Here is a 25,441-nt window from a genome sequence, read left to right as displayed (position 1 = left end):
AAGAGGTAAAAAGAGAAGAGAGAGCAACAGGGTAAGGCTGAAAATTCCTCTAATGAGCTGTTTGAAAGAGATCGAAGGTAGGCACTCAGTAAATGAGCTCAAAGTATAACACTGAGAAGGGGAAAGATGCTTTCCACCTTAGTCTGTTCTTCACCTCTCCCCTGAGGGAAATCTAGCTTCCTTGATAGGCTGACTCCACTTTTGTCTTAAGCCTCCTATTTTGTGTGTTTTTTACTAGACTACACTACACACACCCACACACAAAAGTGAGATGTCAATTGGTGTGGTGTGCATGTATGCTACATGTGGGGTGACCAGTACTGACCCATGTTCACAGTCCCTACATGCAGAAATTGACAGCTTGAAGCTTGGAAACAGTTGCAGCAGATCCCTGTTGGCCACAGATTTATTCTCAGTGTCTCACTTACTATCTCAAAGGCACAGTACTCACTCACTGTCCTCACAGCTTTGTGCTTATGTTTACACACAAGCGTGGATGAGTTTTGAAATATGCAATCAGAGAAGTTTACTGGGTAAATATAGCATCCGTCGTCACATCTCCTTGACACGTCCTCTTTGTCTAATCTTCTTTTTCTTCTCTTTCTCATAGAAGATCATGAAGCGCCTGATTAAGCGTTATGTGCTTAAGGCTCAAGTGGACAGAGAGAGTGATGAAGTTAATGAAGGTAAAAATTCCCTCTTCATTAAAGCCCACTTTCATTGTGTCATTATGTGCTTAAGGAACACTGTGTTCGGAAAGTTTTCAGACGCTTTCAACTTTTCTGCATATTGGTATGTATAAAAATGTCTTAATAGATTCAGTTCATTTAAAAAATATAAATGGAGTTGTAACACTTTAAAAAGACAGAGTAAAAATGCTTGTGCGTGTGTGTGTGTGTGTGTGTGTGTGTATAAATTAAAAAATAAAAGGTTAAAATATGCTTTTAACATAAGTATTCGGAGTGTGGAGAGGTTTGCACAAGGTTGGCATACCATTATTTTGGAAAATTTCCAACAAGGTTGGATGGGGGAGCCACTTTCAGGTGTCTCTGTACTCCTAAGTCTTTGTTGAAGTAAAGCATCCCCACAGTATGATGCTCCCCCATCATGTTTGGCTGTAGGGATGGTATTAATGAGGGAACACTCAGTGCCTGGTTTCCTATACACACTCCACTGGGAATTTCAGCCAGTAGTTTAATCATCCTGTCATTAGACCAGAGGAGTTTGCTTTGCATGGTCAGAAATACATCCAGGTGCCTTTTGGCAAACTCCCCGCGGGCTGCTATGTGCCTTTTAGTGAGGAATGGCTTCTGTTTGGCCAATCTACAACAAAAGCCTAATTGGTGGCTGCTGCATTGAATTTGTCTTGTAAAGTTATCCCATCTTTGCAAAGGAGGTCTGGAACTCATTAATAGCGATCACCTGATTTCTGGTTACGTGTTGCATCGGGGCCCTTTCATCTCTCATTACTCTGTTTGGCTAAGTGGGCAGATCTAAAGAGACTGTTCATACGTTTTCAACTTTTCTCCATTAGAGAACAATGAACACTTTGAATGCTGCAGAAAATTTCTTGGATCCTCCCCCAATTGTTACTTTAGACAGGCTTTTGTGATGATTGTGCAGACAGTTCTGTGAACATAGTGGGTTGGCTTTCACTTTGACACACCATTAACTGTGAGACCTTACGTACTAATTATTTCAGGTGAATTAGGCGCAGCTGTCTTCGTTTTAGTTGCAGCAACATTTGAAGCCCAAAAAAAATTCAAAATTTAATATTCACCTCTTAGTTTTATTAGATTGAAAAATGGCTTTGTCACCGTGGAGTATTGTGTGTTTACTGAAGAAAGAAAAACGAGCCTAATAACTTTTTAGATGAAACTGAAGCTTTGAAAAGGTTTTTAAATTTTCTAAATGGACTGGGAGGGACAAGAGTTATGCGTTACTGCGTTTGAGACTGCACTGTGTGTACTTCAGTGTAAAATGATGTCATTGCTCACATGGATCAACAGTTTTTGTGTGATCCTGTAGGTTACTGCCTACCTGCATGCATTTCTTTGATCATTCGTACTAATGTGCCCTAATTCCTGTGCCATACCTCAGCTCTTCTTTTGTACCTGTGTCCGTGTGTGACTGTGTTGTAGGCGAGCTGAAGGAGATCAAGCAAGACATTTCCAGCCTCCGCTATGAACTCCTGGAGGAGAAGTCCCAGGCCGCAGGCGAGCTGGCTCTGCTTATCCAGCAACTTGGCGACAAGTTTGGCAAGAACACCATGAGACACTGACAGGACTTGCAAGAAGAGATGGGGAGAATGTGAGAAAGGGTGAAATCAGGAAGAGGTTGGGGGTGGGGGGGTTGGGAGCAGAAAGCTGGGTCAGCACAGGTATTTTTAAGGCCTTGATAGTACAAGAGGAAGAGAAAAGAGACAGGGGAAGTAGGATGTTTATGAGATAGACAGGATGAATGGAGGACAGTGGAAGAAAAACATGACATAAAGAAACTGGGAAGAGTGAAACAGCTGATTTAGTTATGCAAGGACACAATTAGGGAGGAATGTGAAAAGCAGATTGTGAACACAAGAGGGTCAGAGGTGAAGTAAAGCGAGTCAGAGGGGTTTTGTGCTGACAGTTCAATTCTAATTAAAGGCAAAGTCTTTCACGAGGCGCGAGAACGGAGAGGAAGAAAGTGCCTCGCAGGTTGGGTGGGAGGCAGAGGGAGACGAATGAGGAGGAAAACACAACTTCCATGAGATATGACGAGGCACCACGGGGCATAAGACTGAGGCAGTAAAAGCCCCCACACCCACTGCCAAGATATATCAATGTATCACCAACTCGGAGAGGGAAACCCAGAAACGGGATGACACAGAGAGAGGGCTGGAGGGGGAGAGGAACAAGTGAGAAAAATATCTTTTAAAAAAAAAAACTGCCACTGTTATTTACACCGGAGAGGCTGGCATTGCTTCTGAGTCCTCACTTTGTTGGGGCAAGCATAGATGCCTGTGAGAATACTGCACACACCTTTATACAGCAGGCTGTCTAATTAATGCATATCCATTCATAGTGCACAACCTATGATCAGGACTCTATCGATTCAGGAAAAACGCACCTATTTAAAAGTCATTAAATAAACCACTTAAAAATATTAAACATTATCTTATTATCTTAATGTCATTTAGAATTCTGTCCTCATAGCACAGACAGTGTTAGGTCCAGCAGATCCAGAAGATCCATGCTAGAACAAAATGACTGTAATTTAAGAAAAAAAATCCACTCAGACAGTTTCTTCTTTACCTCATTCATGCTGCCAGAAAAGAAAATGACAGTTAGGATAAACAGAAACTAATCTGAGGCTTTCACAATACCTCTCTTCCATTCTTTAAAATCGAGAGGGCCATTCTTGTTTCAACAACTTTAAACCAGCGTGTTGAAGTATGGCCGAGATAATTGCTTTAGATATTCCCCTCTCCACTGTGTGTTTGGAGCACTAAGTGTCTCGTGTTTTCTAAAATGGTAACAAAAAAATGACAGGTCCGCGATGTTTACAACTCTAAATCCAGAAGGTCAGCACTGAGGTTAAGCCCATGAAGGTAGCAAAACTGAGTCTGCTCCAGGGCAGCCAGACATTTGTGAGGAGAGAAAATCTTCGAGATGCAGAGATATATTTATGTATGCAGTGATCTGGCAGTAAAACTGGAATTCAGCTGCAGAAGCTGTGCAGAGTTATTTTATGGTCTTTATTTTATTTTGGAGACATATTGACATACAACAGCATAAACTAAAGTGTTGTGTTAGACATTGGTTATAGCTGAACAATAGTTTAAACAAACAAAATAAAAAAGTATAAAACAGTTTGAGAAGTTATTAAATCTGGACATTATTGTAGTATATTATATAAATGGGGTGCTAAAATCAATGATGACCTGTGGGATCAGATACATCATCGTTCCCGTTTGTGACTGAGGCCCAGATTTTGATTTAAAGCAAATATGAACATACTAGGCATCCCAAAGCTGAAAGACATACCAGTAGCTCTAGTTAAGAAGCTCCTGTCCTTAAATTCAAGGTTCTTTCTTGAATCCTTGAAAATTATACTTCATTCAAAACATCAACATCCAGTGCTGGCAGTCACACCAATCTGCACATTTTTCCACGTTTAAGTTTAGAGACGCCATGTCATAATCAGTGGGTTAGACTGGTTCCTCCAAGGCTTTTTCTATGAATTCAGAAAATTAGAATATACCGTTCACTTTCATCAATCCTTCTTGAAATTAATCAGATAAAATTTAAATATATTTAAGCTAAAGCAGAACTATATTACCATTCTTTTATTGTGTGGCTGGTTACAGTAGTTATTTGCCCTCAGATGGAAGAGTCAAGATGGGCCTATTGCAGCCATCAGCAACAGTGTCATTAGGAATTTTTTTCATGGTTCTAGTAATTGTCCTAGGTAGTATGCACTATTTCTCCTGCAAGTAGACATTGCAGGAGTTAGAGGGCTTTTTTAAGGATATTTTCTAATCTCCTGCTACAGAGTAAGTGTTTTTCCTGCTTAAGAACTATAATTGGTTCAGCAGTGTTTATTCACTAGTTCAACACATGAACGCAGCAACTGGCATTAAGAAAAAGAAAGTAAACACTGGTAAATATTAGCCTAGAAAATGTCTCTAGCCTCTATACGAGAGAGGGAATACAGCATGTTTTTAAATTGTCAAAGAAAATCTTTTGTTAGCAGGTCCTCTTAAATTTCTACTTTGCATCCACCACAGAACAAAAGCCACGTAGACAGAAAAGAGGCTGAAACAGGATTGCAGGAAAATAAAAGACCACAGCAAGAGCTGATGATAAATTACCGACTTGCTGTTGCATCACTTTAGACTTCCTAATAGTGGTCCAAGTTAAACAAATGCTTGAACAAACAACTTTGAAAGTGGGCGTTTGCCAGGCAGAGCCCAGGTAGTTCCCAAAACCATCAAGTCATCTTTGACAGTAAAACCTAAAACCTGCATATATATGTATAATTAAAATGTACAGTAGTGTATGTATATATACATACACTACTGTATAATTTCATTCTTACAGATAGGACTTCATTCTTATAGATAGGGCTTAAACTCGCTAGTAGGCAAATACGGCCAAGTATATTTCTAATTCAAATAGATAGTAAGTATTTAATCAGAAGGCTTTAAACATAATTAAAATGCTGTTTTTACGGATATGATTTTTTAATTCGTTTCAGATACATAAAGGCTTTTCAGACAGATTTTCATTTCAATTAAATGGACTCGACCTTATTTCTTTATTTATTTGTATTAGGTGTTAAAGCTGTTAATTAGTTTCCTTTTTGTAGAACCATGCAAATGATGAAAAGACCCACCACCAGGAAGAGAACATTTCCTCAAATACTGTATTTTTAACTTCTACACAAGAATTAATAATTAAATCAAAATCTTGTATGGTATATTGTCATATTTTTGATCCTTAAATTAAACAGAGTAAGCTCTATATTGACTGTTGTTGTTGTTGTTGTTGTTTTTTATTTATTTACCTTGTATGTTTCTGCTTCTGGAATTTAATTATTCAGCATTTGTCTTTACCTTTACCCACTAGTGGATGAGAGGTGCTGGAGCAAGAAAATAAACATGTGGCTGCTGAATTGTTTTGTGCTCCAACAACACTGTTCACAACACATTGAACAGCTGGGAGTTCCCCCAGACAGAATGTACACTTTCACACAGTGTGACAAATGTATAATACACATAATATTTTTAATAAAACATATGTATAATGAAATATATCCATATACTTTGTGTTGTGTTGTACACATATATATGAGCACCTCAACATGATAGTCTGCTTTACATCCATCCATCATCCATTGTGTTGACCACTTATCCAACCAGGGTCATACTGAAGCTGGAGCCTTCCCAGCTGACACTGGGTGAAAGGCGGGGACAAGTGATGGACAGGTTGCCACTCTTTCACAGGGATAACATGGAGAGACAGACAACTACTGGCTCCTGGACAGTGGTAGGAAGGGGTGACAGTGATGAGCACTAACAGTGTGCCACCCTTCTGTTTCCACAATTTTTTGTATTTTATGCAGCTTAGCATGCAAACTCATCTAATACGTATTTAATAGTCTTTGCCCACAATTATAGTTAATTATAATGTGATGTCATGGAAACACTAATAACTTAACTCAAAGTCCCTCAGTCAGGTATTAGAGCTTAGCTATAGTGCCAGATTGAGGACATCTTAGCCAGATTTCCACCCTCATGGTCCTACTGCCCTCAAACCTCTATAAACACCCACGTTGCTGTAATGTTTCTTTTGTGATAATGAGCTGCGCTTCAGGAACAGTTTCTTAAAACCACAGCAAAGTCTTACTACTGTAAAAGCGTTACATGAAGCTAATGCTGCCTTGATATAGACCATTTTAGACTGACTTTGAAGAGGGTTTAAAAGCCAAGGAGCCCCACTGTGACTGGGAAATTGGCTTTGCTCTAAGCTGGAGTGTGTGTGTGTGTGTGTGTGTGCTTGTGTTCCTGCACCTGTGTGCTGACCTCGCCAGCGCCTCCTGAAAGCTGCCCTCTAAAACGGCACAGCAAACACTCGGTTCCTACATACGTGCAGATGTTTATTAGGCTCTAGTCTTTCCATGATATTCAGTCACCGCTTTCTCTGCACTGTTTCAGGCTGTCACTTTTTTTTAAAAAAAACTTTTACTGCCTCTACTGCAATAATAAAAACGCCAACAAACACCTTTAGTTTTCACTAAAACCTGCCTTAAATGGTCTTCTTTTAGATGACAAACAGCAGATTTTGGTGTCCTTGTTTCCACTGAAATTTATTTTTGTGACTATTGAGACACGACAGGGTTATACAGAAGATGTCATTTCAGGAGAAGAAATATTTTGATTAAAAAGTCTTCCATTCATTTTGCCTTTTTCTGCCTGTCAGGATCCTTGTAAAGATTTGTCCTAGACTTCCTTTGTTTTGGGTGATTTTTTTTGTTTGGTTTTTTTGCTTCCTTTGTGATTTTGAAGGTTTTGCTCATTTTATGGGACTCCTGTGTTCCCTCTGTGTGTCTGCTTTACTCGGCTTTATTCTGAAGATTAGCTCCTTAAGAGACCTTCTGTGTTTTTACTTCCCTCCTTTTGTTTTTCCCATCCTCATTAGTGTCTGAGTGAGTTTTTGTGTACATGTGTTTTTCCTTCAGTCTTATGTCAGGCTGTCATTACTAACTTTTGTTGTTAAGCGTTCCCCGTTTTAATTTTCTCCAGCTGGCTCTCTGCATTTAGATGGCTTGTATCGTTTTTACTTTTACCACACCAAGTTTTTTCCACAATCTGATTGCCTGCACACTGGGTCCTTTGCTGTCTTGACTACTGGCATTGATGCCTTGGATTTTTCCTCGTCTTTGGGAGTCATGATGGTGTAGGCAGTGAAGGAAGTCTGTTATGTGCTCACGCTGGCTATGCTACAGTCCAAAAGAAAGTTTCTGACCCTGACAATACCCACTACTAAAAATCCCACCTCGTGTAATAGGATTTAATCATTTGGGCAAAATCTTTCTAGTAACAATTTTAAACATGCAGAAAAGAAGTAGTTACATAGGAGAATCCATTACCTTGAATTATAACCTCTGACAACTCCTCACTTTGTTTTCTCTGGTCTTTCACAGTCTCTGCCTCTTTATATATGCAGACCAATAAAGCCAAAATTCTTTTTAAAAAAAAAGACTTCATTTAATCCTGCACAGAAATGCTGTAAAGCACACAAAAACACAAACAGCAGCCCAGACCCTTACTGGACCATCTCCATAGCAACAAAGTCAGTTCAGAGGGATATGTGCTTTTGGACATTCACGGGAAATTCTATTATCTGATTTCCTTCAGTGCTCTCCCTGAGACTTTTGATATGTTTTGGGCCTTAAGGGTATTACTCAATAACACACCCTGTCAGGCTAGGTGTGTATTTATGTGTATCCATATTTGTGTTTAAACCTGGAGGTAACATTTTATGGAAGTGCGTATGTTGATGCTTGTTTGTGTATGATCTGTAAGCTATCACTGGCCTATCAGCTGGCGTTAATGACAATGAGGACATTTGTGTGTGTGTGTGTGTGTGCACACATGTGTGTCTTAGAGCAACGCAGTATAACTGACATCCCCTCTGTGGTGTAATTTGTCCCAGAAGCCCAGGGCCAGGAAGTGTTTGTTGTCTGTTTCCCTCTTAACTCCTTTTCTCCCTCACCCTCCATCCTTCTCACCTCCTTCATCAGTCCTTCTCTCTCTCCCGGCAAAGCAGTGAACAATGTGACCTCCTGCCTCCGAAAGACAGAGATTCCAGGGATTTTGGAGGAAACATTACACTCTCTCCCATGTTCCCCATCCTACTGCCTAGAAGCCGTTTTAGAAGACAGACTTAGCAGCATGGACACACACACACAATGCTTGTATAAATACAAGCTTATGTAGAAGCTTACTCTTCCTCATATGATATAATATTAGAAGCTTGAATACATACGTAGGCGGGCACTAACGCCATCTTTGCCAGAAATCTGCACACATTACACACACTGAAGTGTGAATACTCTCACATGCATACACACCAGACTGTCTGTTACAAACACTCACGTTTAAACAGTAAATGCTAGCTTGCTTGTACACAAACAAAAGCTTGCACAAATATATTAATGGGACACCGAAGTGTTGTTGAACTCAAAAGTCACTCTTGCTTTCAAAGACAAGCATGTGTTTGTGGCGGGGTGTGGCGGACGCACCTGCACAGCATCCGCAAGCCACACCCCGCCACGGTGTTGCTCATCATTTTTGCACGATAACGCACAAAGACAGCTCCTGTCCAAGGCACCATTCACACCCATAGGCCCTCTCACTTTCCTATCACAATCCTCATTAGGGGAAAGCCCTCTGGAGAGAAGCTCATCAAGAAAAACCTTTTAAACAAACCAAAGGTCAGCTGTACAGCATGTAACCACAGCCTTAGAACCATACTCACTTCTCAGATAAAAGACAGCATAAGAATGTTCTGTGCTTTTTCTCCTGTTTGCTGACACGAGAGTCTGTAAAAATCTGCAGTTTTGGGGGGGGGACCTTATTACAAATTCTCATCATTGGTGAAATCCAAATGTGCAATTTCTAGATAAGTTGAGAGGTCTGACGCTGTGGGGGTGGGCGTGGTGTGTGGGGGTTTCAAAAGGAAAGATTCGCCAAGTCTTTACCAATTCTCTAAAGCAATGTTGCGCTGGTTCAAGATGGATGAGGGGACTCGTATGACAACTCCGAGGAGCTCTCCAGGTGGCTCAACAGGGCCTTAAGGCGCGTGAGCTGCTGCACTGAGGAATGAGAGTGTCTGCAGCCATGAGTGCACTCATAATTGCAAAGTGAGAAGCATGAAATGCTCTCACACAAGATAAATGTGTCAGGTGTGCATCTCTGTAATAAGAAGATCTTTCCCCCAGAAAGAGCTCTTTCTGTCGACCACATTTGAGGCTCGGGATAGAAATGGGTTGCGAGGGCTTTATTGGCCTGCTATTTAAAATAATCTGAAGGACAATTAAACTAATTTACCGTTCCTGCCCTGACCATCTGACAGAATTTCTCTTTAAGTGCCTACAGACAGATACTTTACTGGGATTTTAATTATTCTGCCTCTTAGTTCAACTAAAGCACTAAATACCATTTAATTGCACCATTTTCAAAGTTTTTGTAGCATTAAAGCTAGAAATCAGTCCGTTTTCTAGGTTTATTATTAAAAATAAAAAGCTACATGTTTGAGAAGAGCCATGGTTTCTGTCCTGAAGAAAGTATTGATCCTGAGAGATTAGCTTAATTCCTGAACACTAGTCACCGCCACCTGTTACCACCACCTTATAACAAATGCTCAACAATATTGTGTAGTTTCAAAATCTACAAGATTTTCCAGCGATCAGAGCGTTTGTTAACTTACAGGGTAAACATTCAACTATCAGAGTCAGCAAAAGGATGCTAAGATATCACTCGACAGTCCACCTGACTTGTATAAATGCTGAAAATCTAACAGCAGTCATATACAGCACTGAACAGTACTTTTCATGCATGACTCGGTATTTCATTATCAACATCATCAGCATCAACAACTTAGTAGTAGTCGGCTCTCATCATTTATCCACTTTGGAATCGTGACAGTGAACAACACCTGTGGAATGACCACTAAGGAGTCTAGTGGACCCGGTGCTACATTTTCTGCATTGCAAACATTCTCCCATTCACTTTTCTATAAGACTCATTTTCCGTAAGAAAAATGAGTCTTCTGCAAGACTCATTTGTGAGTAAGAAAAGAGTCGTAGAGAGGAAGTTATGTTTATAAAAATCCCAGAGCTGCTGCAGCAACATTTCCCCTCAGTTTATTTATGTACCTACAGCATAGTTTCCCTTTTATGGGCTGGTCATAGCTTTTGCTCTATCATTCATCTTCTGACTCACTTTTCCTCTCCTTCCCTTTTGTCATTTTTTTGTTTGGATCCAGTTTTGTTTTTTTGTTCTTGTTTTCTGTACTTACCCACCCACCCTCGTGTTTTTACTTGTTTGCATTTTTCAATCTGCTGTTTGTTTCGTCTGTTTCAGCATCTCTTTGTTTTTTCTCCATACAGAGGCCGTATTCCCAGAATGTGACTGTAAACAGCAGGAGTAATACTCAGCTACACAAACACGCTGATGGTGGGATCGAAGTTTATGTCCAGTAAGGAGCACTGGTTCTGTTATTTTCCACTTGATCTGTTTGTTTCTTTTCCTGCTCCCTGTGACACTCTTCTCCACACCTTCATCCCTCTCCTCCGTCCAGATTATTTGTGTTTCAAGTGTGAGGAAGGTGAAAGTCTGTTCTGTTGCACAGATATCAGACCAGGGAATAGCTTACCTCAGGTGCTCCCGCTCTTCTGTTCTAAAAGGATTTTTCACTGATCCTAAACGCAACTTCCTGAGAATTACTCACATTTGAAATGCAGATGAAAAAGAATGAAACAGCGAGGCTATCTCCGAGTCAGCATCTTTGCATTCTTACATTTCCTAAGATTACACTTTGAAATGACCCGTAAAGGCTGAGTCTGCTTTCTTAGTGCAGCCCACTTGCCCTGGATTAGAATCTGAGTCCACATATAAAATGTTATTGTAATTTCACTGTGGACTTTTATTTTATTTCCTTCAGGCGATGCTCTTCAGGATTGAACTATATTTTGACCTCACAAAGAGGACTGAATGCTAATGTGCTGGTTTTTAATGTATATATAGTTTAAAATGTTGCGATGTGAGAGCCTCTGCTCATGTTGAGTATTTTTGCCCTTTTACTGTAAGACAAGTTAAAACCATCTCTTATAAATTCTCCCTGAAATGAGAAGCAGCATTTGGTGTGCTGGTGAGATAATCAAGTGACTAATTGTGCAGCATCTGATTTCTGCCAAAGGGGGGGCATTTTATCCGCTGGCAAGGAGAAATCCTATTTTGCCTGATGATTTTTCCCTCAGAGGATAAAGAGAAGATAGTTGGAAGAAAATGAATACAATTAGAGCAAATAAAAGTGGGGAGATGTCTGTCATGTCATGTTTTTAGCTTGTTTTAGGTTCTTGTTGGCAATCAGTCCCACTGATAATGGAAGTGCATTGACATAAGAGAATAAAGACCCCTAACTACACGTGCACCCATCAGTGATCATCTCGTCTGTGCTGTGTTTTCCTTTCTCTGTCTGTGTTTATGTAAGTGTGTAGCTGCGTGTGTATTTTCCTCTTTGTGGTTTACACATGCCAGATGTCTCCTACACGTGTGTTTCAGTGTTCTTGTAATCCGTCTCGCTCTGTCATTTCTGTCTTGTAGTCTAGAGAGTGTGTCTGGGAACATCGCCGCTGTCAGGTGTCATGTGGATCTGCCTGTGCCTGTCTTAACTCACAAACGGATGGGGTTTTATTGTTCGGAAATATTGATTATTGATGATTTGGGGGCTTTGCTAACATTGTTTTTATGTGTTAGTGTAGCAGAGATGGATGGCCTCTGCAGACAGTATATGTTTGTGTGGCTATTGGACTCCTGCCATTGCAGCAAATGACTGCACTGCAAATTGAAGCTCCTGCTGTGAAAGCAAGAAAACAATATTACTCTTTCATGAAGCAAAAAATAAACAAAACTCAGCAGAGTTTATTTAGCTGTTTAGCCTCAAAGGAATTAGCAGTAACAGTTGAGTAAAGCATCGTCAGGAGTACAGATTACCACCTCATTTGTTAGTGCCCTTTTCTTCACAATCGCTTGACATGGCAATAATTAATAGTGAGTGAGACTTACTGATGTAAAACAGTGGCAGAAAGCTTTGAGGAAGGACTTTATAGAAGTTCATCTTTCCCGCTGAAAATCCAAAAAATAATAACAGCCCGTGAGCAGACCCAATTCTCCAGTTAGCTGACAGCGCAGAGGAGTGTGTATCATTGCGTGTTTTATCTGTGTGTGTTAATGAGAAAGAGAGAGTGGTGTGGCTGGACTGTGTAGGCTACACATACATAATCCCTGTTGACTTGATTGGCTTGCCATTTGCTTTTGGTTAGGTTCCCATCAATAGGAACATTAAGCTTCTCTCTTTTCTTCTTCTTCTTCTTGTAAAACAACATTATTAAAGTCAGAAAAATCCCCAAACTCTTAGTTTTCTTGTTTATCTCCATTCTGAGTTCACAGTGCTTCATGGATGAGTTGTCTTTCCTCTCTTTTTTGTGGATTAAAAGGATTAAGAAATAGAAAAAGATGGAGAAAGAGGGCGTAGAGAGGAAAGAAGTTGGACCACACAACAGAGAAATGGAAAAGAGACACGGGGGAATTAGTGAGGCAAAGATAACTCAAAGTGTGGGATGTAAAAATATGATGCATAGGGGCAGTGGTGTGTTATTTAGTGTTTGCGTGTGCATACGTGGCTTAAAGGGGCACATGAACAAACACAAAGAAAAAGTTTCATATGCAAAGACACTTAATGAAGTTGATGGAGACTTACAATTCAACATTCCTAATGAAAACTCTTTGTGACTCGGAGACTGATAATTATTATATTAGCCACAGAGTGAGACATAATTCAACATATATATTAGAGGATGTCACAACCTTTTTCTCCCCTTTCTTATCCTCCTTTCAATTAAACCACACCACCTGATTAAGTGGTGTTAGTAGGTCACTTGTCAACCTGATGCCCACTTGAAGAGACTCACGCAAAATGGGTCAAATTTCCTTTGTGCTTGCAGATTCACATGTGCATTTGTGTTTGAATCCGTGATGGAGATGAGGTGGCTCATGGAGAGAAAATACAGCATGGATGCAGACTGCCATATATATTTAAAATGTGAAAAATAAACAGGAGTCTTCTGACATAATTACTGCTGTCCCTCCACTATGTAAACAAGACTTTAGGCTGTATTTAGATTTCCCATATGACACTAACATTCCATCAAACTGTGGTTCACTGTAATCCGCTTTATCCATGAATACAAAGTTGATGTGGGGCACCAGGACACCTCTGGGTGTTTGTCTTTTATTTGTAGTTTGCCTCAAATGTATGAGTGTGGGTGTGCATGCAAGTTTGTGTCAATGCGACATCAAAGTCATTTTCTAATTTGCTGTTTGCATACAGTGTGTATGTGCATGTGTGTGTGCCCCTCTGTCCTTGCTCTCGATGCCTGCCAGCCATTCTGTTGTGACGGAACAGGTGCGGATGAATATGAAACAGGTCGGCACAGCTTTTAGGGGACTTTCGCTTTGTATGCACACCCATTTCAGAAACATCACGTAAGAGCAAACTGTCCTTCGATCACCATCTTTAGAACATCTTTTTAGTGTCGAGTACTAATGTCAAACATATTTCATAGACACACACAGGTTTCAAAACAAATAAATCACATTTGAATAAATAGATCTTCTTCTTTTTTTTTAAACTGCAATAGACCACCAGTGTTATTTAAATGCATTTAATGTTTACCATTATGGGTAACTCAGGCGCTAAGACTGTAAGACAATTGTAGAATAGATGGACCCATCCTACGATTAAATAACCCCGTTAGTTCTTACAGGCACTCTCCAACCTCACACCTTTTCCCTGTTCTCTCATCACCAGTGTGAGACATTCCCCACGCCGGGCCAGAAATGGCACTGAGTCAGATTTGTCTCACCACCGACTAAAATTATACGGAGGGACACTGACGATAGATAGATAGACAGATAGATAGATAGACAGATAGATAGATTTTTACAACACACGTCCTTGTCCGGTGACGTGTCTCTAGCTTTGTCCCTGCCCTCTCCTAATCGCTCTCTCTCACGCACGCGCACGCACGTACACACACACTTCCACAAACACACACACTTGCAACCGAGGGAGGAGATGGGAAGCTGTGTGCTGTTGCATTTTGTCTCCCATTAATATCTCCTTTCATCTCATTTTAGTAGCACTGGATCGGAACACCCGTAAGAGCAGACAGCTTGTAGTGTGAATTCAGCAAATATCGATCCTTTACTGGATAAAAGGAGAGAGAAATAGTTCGACAGCGGGCATCGCTGATTCCTCTGCGCGCTGTACAAGCACAGGCTAAGTAGTTCTAGCCGACTGCGCACAGCGACGCACAAGCACACGTGTGCGCACCAGCGATCGTCGTTGAAGTTCAGCACCTCTGACAGAACCCAGAGTCACTTGGATACTGCTACAGTAGCCAGTCTGTGCGCAACCACATGCGTAGCGAGTCGATTTGGATTTAAAAGCCAACAAGTGGAAACTCGCGTGTGTCGCTTTGCTGTAGATGTCTGATCCGCGCTCATACGGATTTAAAAAGTTCGATTCGATGTGACAGGAGACCCTGCGCTATAATCATACCCGGCGACATATGGGTCTGTGGGGGTATATCTGAAACTATCGACCCACCGCTTTTTCACGGCGCGTCCTCGGTGGCGCTGGAGCAGACAGAGCTGGGGACGCTGAGGAATGCGGAGCCGAGATTTTGTCTTCTTCAGTTCACCTGCGGAACTCTTCGCAGCTCACACCAAAGTAAGTAACGTCGCTGTGGGATTCCGCAAAGAGCGAAATCACAATGTCAAGCAGTATTTCGAGAAATCTACAGTGTCACTCCGGGCTACTTTGTAGTGCTTTCGTGATGGCATCACCGTGTACTGATCCTGTGTCCTGCATTTTGTATCCGTGACCTTGTCAGACTAACAGAAGCGCACGTTGATATTCTTATCCTAAAACACTATTTTCAAATTGGCCGCAAGTGACATCTGCTGATTCTTTGTATCACTTTGTTGTATCATAAATAGAAAACTGGGCAGGCTGAATAAAGAAAGGGTCAGTAGACTCCATAACCTTATCCACATGTTTTCATTCACCAGAAGACCAACGTTGTCGGTGAGCTCGCAAGGCGCCATGCTGAGACAGATCCTCCTCAACTCCACCGACACCCCAGACTTCGACCTGGTGCTCGTGGCACAATCCACCACACACGCCCCCTCCTCCCTGAATGCCTCCCACGGTGGCTCTGTAAGCGTGGATGCACTCCTGAGACCCACCACGGGAAGAGGGGGAGGAGGACTCCGGGAGGGCGAGCTCCACAAACCGGACCTGATCACCTACATAGTCATGTGCCTGCTGCTTTTCCTGTTGGTGCTGCTTATTGTGTTCTTCATCAACTGTCAGCTCCGGAACTCTTTCTTCGCCTCCATGCCATATGACAGATCACTGAGAGAGGCTCGGACCTCCTACAAGTAGGCCAGATCCCAAAGGTCCAATTTCTTGGATTACTGGTATTTAGAAAGACTCGTGTCAGGGGGGTTAAGGATGACCCATGAACTGCTGCTGCACATACAGTATTGGACAAATGAAGTTGTTGCCTTTGTTAGCTGTCTTGGACAACCTAAGGCCTCAGTAACCTGGAATCTGTTCAGTCAAATACTTGTTTATGTTATATGATGCCACGTGCTTAGTTATAAGACTCATGATACCAAATCAAAAAGATGGCAAAGAGGAGTGCAGGTCTACGGCTGGTGGAAGGATAAGTGGCCAATCATTCCTGTTCTAATTAGAGACCCACAACCTTGTAGTTACTGATAAATAATTGCTGAAACCTTCTTGTGCACAAAGCGTAATCAATACTATTCCTTTACAGCTATGCTCCCAAGCTTGTGTTACCTCATTTTATTGGCTTCACATTTTGGCACTGACTATGTGGAAGTGAACCTCTCTCTTTCTCTCCCCATCTCTCTCTCTCTCTTGATTTGATTTGTCTAATTAAAATATGTTTCACTTTGCCAACATAGAAATGAGCTATACAGTAGTCTGTATGTGAAATACTTTGTAAGACTGTAACTTAACTGTCTTGTCTTGTGAAACGAAACAGTCACCAGACGATTTCCAACCTTTTGTCCATTGTAAAATTATCAAATGCCAGATCGTTGACCTATAGCGTCGCATAAAGATATTCAAATGTATTCTGAAGTGGCAATATTCTCGTCTGTGCGCCTGAAAATGAATTGCAAAGCTGAAAACGATGCTGCAGCGGCCGATGTGAAGGGCCAACTGTTTATCATCCAAAGCGTCCGTAGAGGGGCTTTTACGAGTGCCACAGGGCTGCTATTCTTATCGTGCACCTTCACTTTTAATTAACCTTTCTCTCGCAATTTATAGCTCTAATATTCTGAAGAATGAAGACTCGAGGCTGAAAAGTATGGCGAGTCCTTTGCGATAAACCAAACTGTTGTCTGCTTCAGTGCCACTGGTAATGCGCAAATCCTCACCAATCCTGTTGTTGGAAAACATCTCTCACATACCAGGACAGCTAAAACGAGCCTATCTCTGTAATCCTGTGCCCGCGCGCGTGTGAGTGTAGGACTTGTGCGCGTGTAATGTGCGCGCAGGTTTGTGCAAGTCCGAGTGCTGAATTTCAAGTGTTGGGCTTTATATCTCAAAATAACCTAAGCCAGGGAAACTTAAATGTTTATCTTTAGAATATTCAGTCAGTGTTTACTGAATGCTTCGTTTGAGATGCGAAACTGCGCTGAAGAGCTAAACGTGGTGACTATTTTTGTCTGTGGTGCAGCCCTGAAATCACACCATGTAAGTGGGAGACAGAAGGCCAAATTTGCTCAGCGTTGTGCTTATTTGGAAGATTCTGTGGAAAAAAAAAAAAAAGAATAGGGCAATTATTTAGCACACTCAGAAAATTGGTTATATTCCTTCCTTATGCAGTGATTCCCTGCACATGCATTGTGTATCTATTTTCTAATCATTGCCCTGTGCCAATTGCATTTGTGTATGAAAAGAAATCAAAAATCAAAAACAGTACAGAGCAGGAAACACCACAATTGCTTTCTACTAGTCAATTAACTTTGTCTGACTAGCCGTAGCCTATTGACTCTGGTCACACATTACAGCGCCTGAAGTTGATATTTTTACCACTAGGTGGAGCTCCTAGTCTGGTTAGTTGTATGCACAATGTGGTTACGAAGCAAAAAAAAAAAAAAAAAAAAGCAACAAGCAGAGGACCAAAAACGACGTCATTAACCAAATTCTGTTTTAGATCCAGCCTGTGGGACTAAGATGAGCTACCTGCGATTAACAAAGAATGTGCATCAATAAAAGAATAAGTAACAGTTTTTAGGTCAGTCCTACACCTAGATTTTCAAAGACTTAGAATTATGATATAAATATAACCCCCTAAAAGAACACTGAGTTTTCAGGCTACATGAAATTCAGTAGATTTTACTGGAGAAAAAAAAAGTTCTTTCATACCTCTCTTGAACCGATTTAGTGCTCGACTGTAACGCTACTTACACTTACAAGACACTTCATTCAGAACACCTTGTTAGTGCTGGTTTACATCCCCCTTTTGCTTTTAGAACTGACTGAGCCGTTGGTACAAGGCACGATGGTTTAATTTCCTGTACACCAAACTGGGACTCGACCATCTTCTATAGCCTCGGTTGCCTAAAGCTTCAGTGTGGTACACAGTGTGGTCTTCTGTGCAGGTGTTTAAAGGTCCAGTGTGCTGTGCATTCAGAAATGTTCTTTTGAATACTTTGTTTGTAACAAGTGATTATTTTAATTACGGTTTCCTTCCTATCAGCTTCAAGCAGCATGACCATCCTCTGACCTCTAGCATCAACAAGGCATTTTCACCCAGAGAACTACCACTCTGACCATTCTCTGGCAATCATGGCACATTCAAACTTCCTTAACTTACCTTTCTTCCAAATTCTGATGCTCAGTTTGAACTTCAGCAGGTTGTCTTCACTATAAATGCATTGAGCTACATTGTGTCACACACGCACATACACACAAACACTAATATATATAATTCCAAATGTAATATATATAATAATTCCATTATATATATCTTGTTCATATTCTGAGGTAGGCTTGGGTAGCATGGGGGCCTAGTGTTAGTGCTCATACAAGAGGGCCTCAGAGTATTAACTACTCCACCACATCGAAAGGAGCCAGTTGATGTGGTTCAGGCATCGGAGTAGCCCACCTCTTGGATACCTTCCCCAGATGAAATGGAGAATAGGGTCTTGGCTTCTCTGCTTAGGTTTCTCCCCCCTGTGACACGGCAACAGATAAGCATAAGAAAATATATGTATAATGTCTTTATAGTTTGTTTCCAATAATTGAGGCTTTCTTGTAATGTTTTTTAAAATGGTCATAAGCAATAATTCACCAGACATTTTTAATTTCTTTCAAAGATTTCCTTTCGACTTTTTGTATTTTATTTATTTATTTTATTAATTTTTAGTCCACATCATCACCAGACAATTTTTAAGCCACTTAAAGCTGACCTGTGAATCATTCAAGGGTAACAGGCAGCTAATCCAAGGGGTGAAACTGTGTTGTCTACACATAACAGAGAACAGAGAAAATAACTAAAAATTGTATTGTTAGGCACTTTGTTACTTGCAGCCTACTGAAAGAATCTATAAGTTTGTTTTTAGCAACATGGTGATTTTACCAAGAGCTATTAGTCAAAAACTTGCCGTGTCTAAGAATGGTGTGCAGTGTGTGCTTAAAAAATTTGAGGTAACTGAACAAGTGGAGAAAGAAGTTGCAAAAGAAGAAGTCATCAAAATGATCTCAGTGGAAATGTATCATTTTTAAGTAAGAAAACACACATAAAAGGCTGAGGAATGTCAAATGTAGAAGTGGAAGAGTGAGTGTCCACATCCAAGTGTAAAAGACAGTGAAGGCTCTCATGGTTGGGGGATGCATTTCTGCCAGTGGTATTGGAAAATTTTGTCGAAACATTTGTAATTTTAAATGCTTGATTGTGTGATTGCTTCATTACTTCAACATTGTTGAAGCAGTGTGGGATCATCTTGACAGACAATTGAACAAAAGGCAGCCAATATCCAAACACAAGCTTTGGATAGCATCCTTTAACAAGCCTGGACAGAGACTAAATTTAATTTTAAAGAAATTACATAAAGAAAATAACTGTATAAAGGTTAAAGCTGTGTTGAAATATAAAGGTGGTCATACTAAGCATTGATTGTCAAGCTTGTTAGAATTGTACACATGATCGTGTTGCCTTATATACTGTACTTCCATCTACATTTGCACATATTTTAATAGATTTCTGCACATATTTTCCATTTTCCTAGCAAAACATTAAGAACTGACGGTTGGCTAAAGACTTTCGCACAACACTGTATAGAAAAGCCTGAACTTTCTTGCATTCTACAGTACACAAAAAAGCTAATTAAAGTAATTAGAAAAAAGTAAGGTTCCATTTATGACACAAACACAGCTGTGTCTGTTTCTCCCGTCTTTGTCATGTAAATATTTCACCGGTTATTAGTCTCAACTTGCACGGCATGCCTGGAAACTGTCTAGCCGATCAGCTGCATGCGGTGGAGTTAGAGCTGTCAGATAAATCCTCTCAGGTGAAGCGGCAGAACACAGGCTCCTCCCCCTCTTCAACTACTGCAGAGCGGACTGTCAGAAGAACAGGAAGACGCCTTTATTGCTAAAGACGTACTTGCTTCCCCTCTGTCAACCAGGGGTTAAAAAGTTACTAACTTCTAACAGCCATGGAAACAAATTGAGGACACACCGTCGACCTAGGTTATTGATAACACCAACTTAGCGCTCGCGCTGTGGTCGTCGAAACAACTCGTGGATAGCGGAAAGAGTTTTTTTGTTTTGTGTTTTCCTTTACCTAACTGTTACAAGCTAGCCTAGCTGAAGCTAAGGTTAGCTCAGATAGTACCGTATACATTCAGGACCTAAAATCCACGTTTCTAAAAACTTGGACTTGTGTTGCATGTGGGAAATAATAGAGTGGCGTCCTCACTTTGTATTTTATTAACGCAACAGGTTGTTTTCGTACTTTTCGTCTCGAGGAGTTGTGTTGGGCTGTGCTTTGAATTTCCCTCCTCCAGTGATACCGAGAGGCGGCTTAAACAGGGGCTCGTTTTGTCTGTTGGCTTTCTACCAAATTATTAGCAGCACTGCGCTAATTGTAGCTAGTTAGCCTGGGCACTAGCCTAGGCCCCTGGGAATTAGGAGTTGGCATTTTCCATTGACGTTTAAAATCTAAAAAAAAAAGGATTACTGTTCCACTTGTTTATTTTGACATCCAATTCAAGGAAACGGATTAAAAGGTAGAAATATGGATCACCAGACGGGGAGTTCTGCCTCAGCTGCTGGTCCCAAGAAGGACAAGAAATCAAAGAAGAGCTACGATGATGGAGATGGAAAAAAGAAATTTGTGAGTATCCCACTGGTTCAACTTCCTGCACCTTTATCATGTAACCATCAGTGGGGGTGGGCACCAAACTGCTGCAGTAAACCACTGATTGTCTTCCTCTAAAGTTTTAAGTAAAGCTACAAAGCGGCGAGCTGCCACCGTACCTGTAATTACTTTCGCCCCTTGGAGCTGGCTTCTCACCAGCTGTCAGTGCAGCTTGAAATGGTGCTCAATAGGATTCACGACTGAGGTCAAAGTACTAGAAAGTCAGCATATGAGGAAGTAACTGGCACTTTAACTCCGAAGACATAAACTCTCCCATAAACCTTATATTTTCCAATCCCGACGAGCTCCCGGCAGCTCAAGCACCAAACCTTTCATTTGCACATGTGCAGTTAATAATTAGTGTTTTCTTCTGCAGAGTGGGTTTTATATATGGAGTTGCTATGTAAAGCAAAAGTATTTAAATAGAACTGTATAAGCGAATGAAATAACTTTGTGATAAGGTGGGGCTAAAATCTTCCCAAGGTGACTTAATCTAAATTACTTTAGGTGGTTTCTATTTGGCTTTGTCAGCATGTATGATTCAGCGTGGTGCGTGCCTACCAGAGTTACCAGTAGTGATGTCTGTCATCAGCAAACTGTTTTGTAACAGAACACTTGGTCATGTCTAGCAACAGGTGAAACCCGATAAGGTGAAAAACGGTAACCATAGAGAATGCAGCGACCAAGTAAACGGTTAGTTTCAAAGAGTTTTCAGTCCATATTAGAGCCCACGTAATTAAATATTTGGTGCTTTAGAGCCAGGTGAAAGGAAAATGTTTCATAGAGCAGGTGGTGGTTTTTTTTTTGTTTTTTTTTGTTTCTCTCCCCCCCCCCCGTCTTTTCTTTAAGACTTGTGGGTGTGTGTGGGTGTGGAACCAGTTGGATATGTGCCCAGAGGTACAAACGGCAAGCATTTGAACTTTGAGGCCCAGTTTTTTGTGACAAAGACCAGCATATTAGGGTGTTTTATATTTCCTTGCAAAGTTGCATGCTCAAATAGGTGGTGTAGTGACAAGCTGAATATAATATAGAGCAAATGTTTGGTTTTGTGCCTATGCAGCTTTGGGAAAAATGTTTGTTTGAAAGACAAATCAAATTAAGAAAACTGTTGTGGTCATTAACACCTAGTATTATAGCAGTGTTGATCTATACACAGGGTTAGGTAGGCTAGGCCTACCTAAAGTAAATATGAGTCACAGACAGAAACCAATTGTGCAATCACCTGAGATAACAGTACATAACTGAGTCTATTTTTTACTGAGTATGCCTGAAAGTGTAAGTTAGCTTCTGCATGCCTAGAATAATTTATGTACTTGACTACAATGCACTTCTGTTTGTGAAATAGGAACCCTTTTTTTGGAGAGGCAGAGAATTTGATTACACCGCTGTGAGAGTTTAGAATTCTTTGGTCTACCTGATCTACAGTGTGACATCAGCTTTCTCAACTCTTCCATCATTCGCTTTGACTTGTCTATGACTTCATCATGTTCCGGTTTCTTCTCATTTTAGACATACCAGTGATACATGATGGAGTACGTTAGACTTATGACTAGGAATGAGAATTGAAAACTGGTTGCATTTAAAAACTGGCTTCTGTTAGAATGCCACCAAACCTTTCAACTCTGTTTAGGAATGCTGGCTTGTTTTACTGGTATTTGGACTTTGAAAATTAAAATCTGACCTACAAAATAGTCAGCTGCATTTGTTTAAGTAAAATAATAGATCCTTTCTGGCCACTTTGTTAGGTACACCTTGCTAGTACCTTTCTGGCAACCTGCTGAAGTTCAGGTTCCTCTGACTAGGAAACTGTTTTTCAATCTGTTGTCCAATTTTTGTGATCCCATGTGAATTGTAGCCTTAGTCTCCTATTCTTAGCTGACAGTTGCAGGAGTGGAACCATGGTGTGTTATTCTGCTGCTGTAGCCATTTGCTTCAAGGTTTGATTTCCCATGTATTCCTATCAGGTTGAATCGGCTGGCCATTTTCCTTTGGCATCAAGAATGCATTTTCACCCAGAGAATGGACACTCACTTGATATTATTTATTTATTTATTTATTTATTTATTTATTTATACCATTTTCTCTAAATACTTGAGATGGTTGTGTGTGGTAATCTCAGTAGATCAGCAGTTTCAACCATGCCAGTTGCAAAGTCATTAAAAATCACTCTCCTTTCCCATTGTGACGTTTGGGTTGAACTTCAGCAGGTCATCTTGACCATGTCCTGTCCTTCGAGCTTGTTTTTTGGTATTCTTATAAATACTTATCTGTTTGTGAATATTTGTTTTGTGTGTCTTCTGGGACGCGATCTCTCAGTTTAATCATGATATAGTTTGCTAGACAGTGTCATGGTTTTTGGAAGAGTCTATATGAACTTTACAAACAACAGCGCCTGTCAAGTGACATCACAACAACAGACACCCACCACACTTTGTTGTCATTTCCACTTGATGTGTGCCTCTTGATCTTTTTGTAACCCAGTGCAACTGGTTTGGAGACAAAATTGTAAAAGAAGTTATGCCTTTACTATCAAGTCAGTTATATATTATTGCAGGACCGTGCAGATTACAGAGAGGGAGAAACTTTGAAAACAACTTCATTATCATATGATGATGATAATACTGATAATAATACTGATAATGGCAATAACAACTAGTAGTAGTAGTAGTAGTAGTAGTAGTATCATTTGGATCAGTAGTAATGCAAAGGTTTTCTTCTGAGATTTCAGGAGACTGCACCGTGTCTATCATGCTTCGGGTGTCAATATGAATGGTTATGGGGCCGTGGTGATGTCACAGGCATCCACAATAACCAGAGCAGTGACCATAAATGAGGCTTTATTTATTTATTTATTTATTTATTTATTTATTTATCAATCATGCAATATGTTATTGGAATAGCTTCAGCTATATTTCACATCTATACAAAATCTGGCTATTCAAGTATACTAAAGTAGTGACAGATGGTTATTTTTTTCATATCTTCAAAATAGAGATCTTTCTATTGTACTCATCACAATAATTTTATTATTTAGATGTTTACTAACCTAGAGCTCAACTTGTGTAATGTTTACTATGGCTTGGCCCACAGATGCATACTGTAGTGATATAAGGCTTGTGTAGGCATGTCTGTAAGCTGAAACATGTGCGTGTGTTTCAGTGGATTTCACTTCACACAGACTGTGTTAGCCATATGTAGCCTGCAGTTAGGTTTATCATTAGTGTTAAAAATATGAGTCAGTGTGCCTACAGTGAACTTATCCAAGGTGTTTTGTTTATAAAGCAGATCATTTTAGCTGTGCTCCCTAAAGAGCTATCTCTGTTCTTCAGGCCCAGAGAGACAGAAAAGAGCAGCATCCTTGCTGTTGACATAAACATGCTTACTCAACCCAGCAGGAAGGTACGGTGAGGATTAGCCAGGGATCACTGCCTTTGGACAGCTGTTTGGAATACAAGGTGAATTCTAGATCAGAGTCTAGCTCTGGCCATTGAGTTTGGCAGTAACTTGCATTTTTTTTCTGGGGCTCCAGAGATAGCTCTCTGATTTTTTTTTTTTTTTTTTCTTCATAAATTGTTTGTAGATAACTGGATGTTGGCATTTTGTAGGATCATTTTAGCTAGTTTGATGTTGCAGTGTGTAAAGTGTTAAGACAGAATAATAGTGTTTCAAGTTTCTGAAATTTGAAACTATATGAGAGGATGTCTTATGCTATAATTTAAATGATTGCTTCCTATTGTGACTTTAATCATCATTGCAAACTATTTAATGTTTTATTAGGTTTCTTTAGTAATTTATAGCATAAAAGAGATGTAGATTTTATATTTTTCCTGAAAGTGAAAAAAGACAGACCTGTTGAATTTAAAACAAAAACATACTATACTACCAAAATATACATTCACATCCAATTATTATGTCTACCTCATTTAAAGTGGTGTGGGCCTCTTTTGCCTTCGGAACTGCCTTAAGTCTTTACGGTATAGCTTTAACAAGGTGCTGGAAAATGTCTGTGAAGGTTCTCAGTCATCCAGGTCATCGTAATCTAAGGAGCTTGGTAAGAAAAGCGTCTGGACTTCTTTAAGTTGCTTGAAGATGTTTCACCTCTCAGCCGAGAAGCTTCTTCAGTTCTAGGGTCAAAAGGTGGAGAGTCCCAGATTTAAACCCAGTGGGAGTATCCCCCCCCAATGGGTTTAAATGGGTTTAAAATCTGGGACTCTCCACCTTTTCCAGACGCTTTTCTTTCCAAGCTCCTTAGATCAAGGTGCTTAGATATTTTTGTCCTTATTGGCATGATGCTATCATACCTTCCTGCAGGTTTGTTAGCTACAAGTCTCAAGACCCTTTCTTTCAGATCAGATAGCTTTGTTCAAGTATTTTATTATCCAATTTAGATAAGCTCATATGATTGGTAGCTCAGTTTCCTACTCTTAGCTGACAGGATTGACATCAGCTGTGGTCTTCTGCTGCTGTAGTTTATCTGCTTCAGTCGGACAGAGATGTGTTCAGAGATGCTCTTCTGCATACCTTGGTTGTATCATGTAGTTATTTGAATTACCTTCCTATCAGTTCAAAGCAGTTTTACTATTTTTCCCTAAACTCTGGCATAAACAAGGCCTTTTCATCTACAGCCTGTCACTGGACACTTTCACTT

At 40.4% G+C, this 25,441-nt stretch overlaps 2 protein-coding genes and 1 long non-coding RNA gene across 6 annotated transcripts in view; 2 read left to right on the top strand and 1 right to left on the bottom strand.

Moving 5' to 3' along the window:
- LOC120724307 (short transient receptor potential channel 7-like) overlaps window positions 1-6,141 on the top strand; it is a 56,998-nt gene extending 50,857 nt beyond the window's left edge. Inside the window, exons 11-12 of the mRNA XM_040016426.1 lie at window positions 611-686; window positions 2,142-6,141. Coding sequence (XP_039872360.1) covers window positions 611-686; window positions 2,142-2,281 — 216 coding nt within the window. The 3' untranslated portion in view covers window positions 2,282-6,141. The remainder of the gene's footprint in view (window positions 1-610; window positions 687-2,141) is intronic.
- On the bottom strand, window positions 3,689-23,209 carry LOC120724309. Its single transcript, XR_005693883.1, has 3 exons — window positions 23,098-23,209; window positions 18,011-18,023; window positions 3,689-3,700 (listed from the first exon to the last, which is right to left on the bottom strand). It is a non-coding gene; the product is annotated as an uncharacterized LOC120724309 (long non-coding RNA).
- LOC120724306 (protein diaphanous homolog 1) overlaps window positions 19,954-25,441 on the top strand; it is a 96,248-nt gene continuing 90,760 nt past the window's right edge. For 3 of the 4 annotated variants that reach the window (XR_005693881.1, XM_040016425.1, XM_040016423.1), the window contains exon 1: window positions 19,954-20,769. Coding sequence is in view for 3 of the 4 variants with exons in the window: in XM_040016425.1 (XP_039872359.1) it covers window positions 20,671-20,769 (99 nt within the window). In the remaining variant the exon portion in view is untranslated. The remainder of the gene's footprint in view (window positions 20,770-25,441) is intronic. The other variant, XM_040016424.1, reaches the window with a different exon arrangement.

The sequence above is a fragment of the Simochromis diagramma genome, unplaced genomic scaffold (genome assembly GCF_900408965.1).
Source record: "Simochromis diagramma unplaced genomic scaffold, fSimDia1.1 OVJJ01000685.1, whole genome shotgun sequence".
In the NCBI taxonomy this organism is placed as follows: Eukaryota; Metazoa; Chordata; class Actinopteri; order Cichliformes; family Cichlidae; genus Simochromis; species Simochromis diagramma.
Note: the sequence above shows the minus strand (reverse complement) of the source record. Positions and strands in the feature narration are given on the sequence as shown.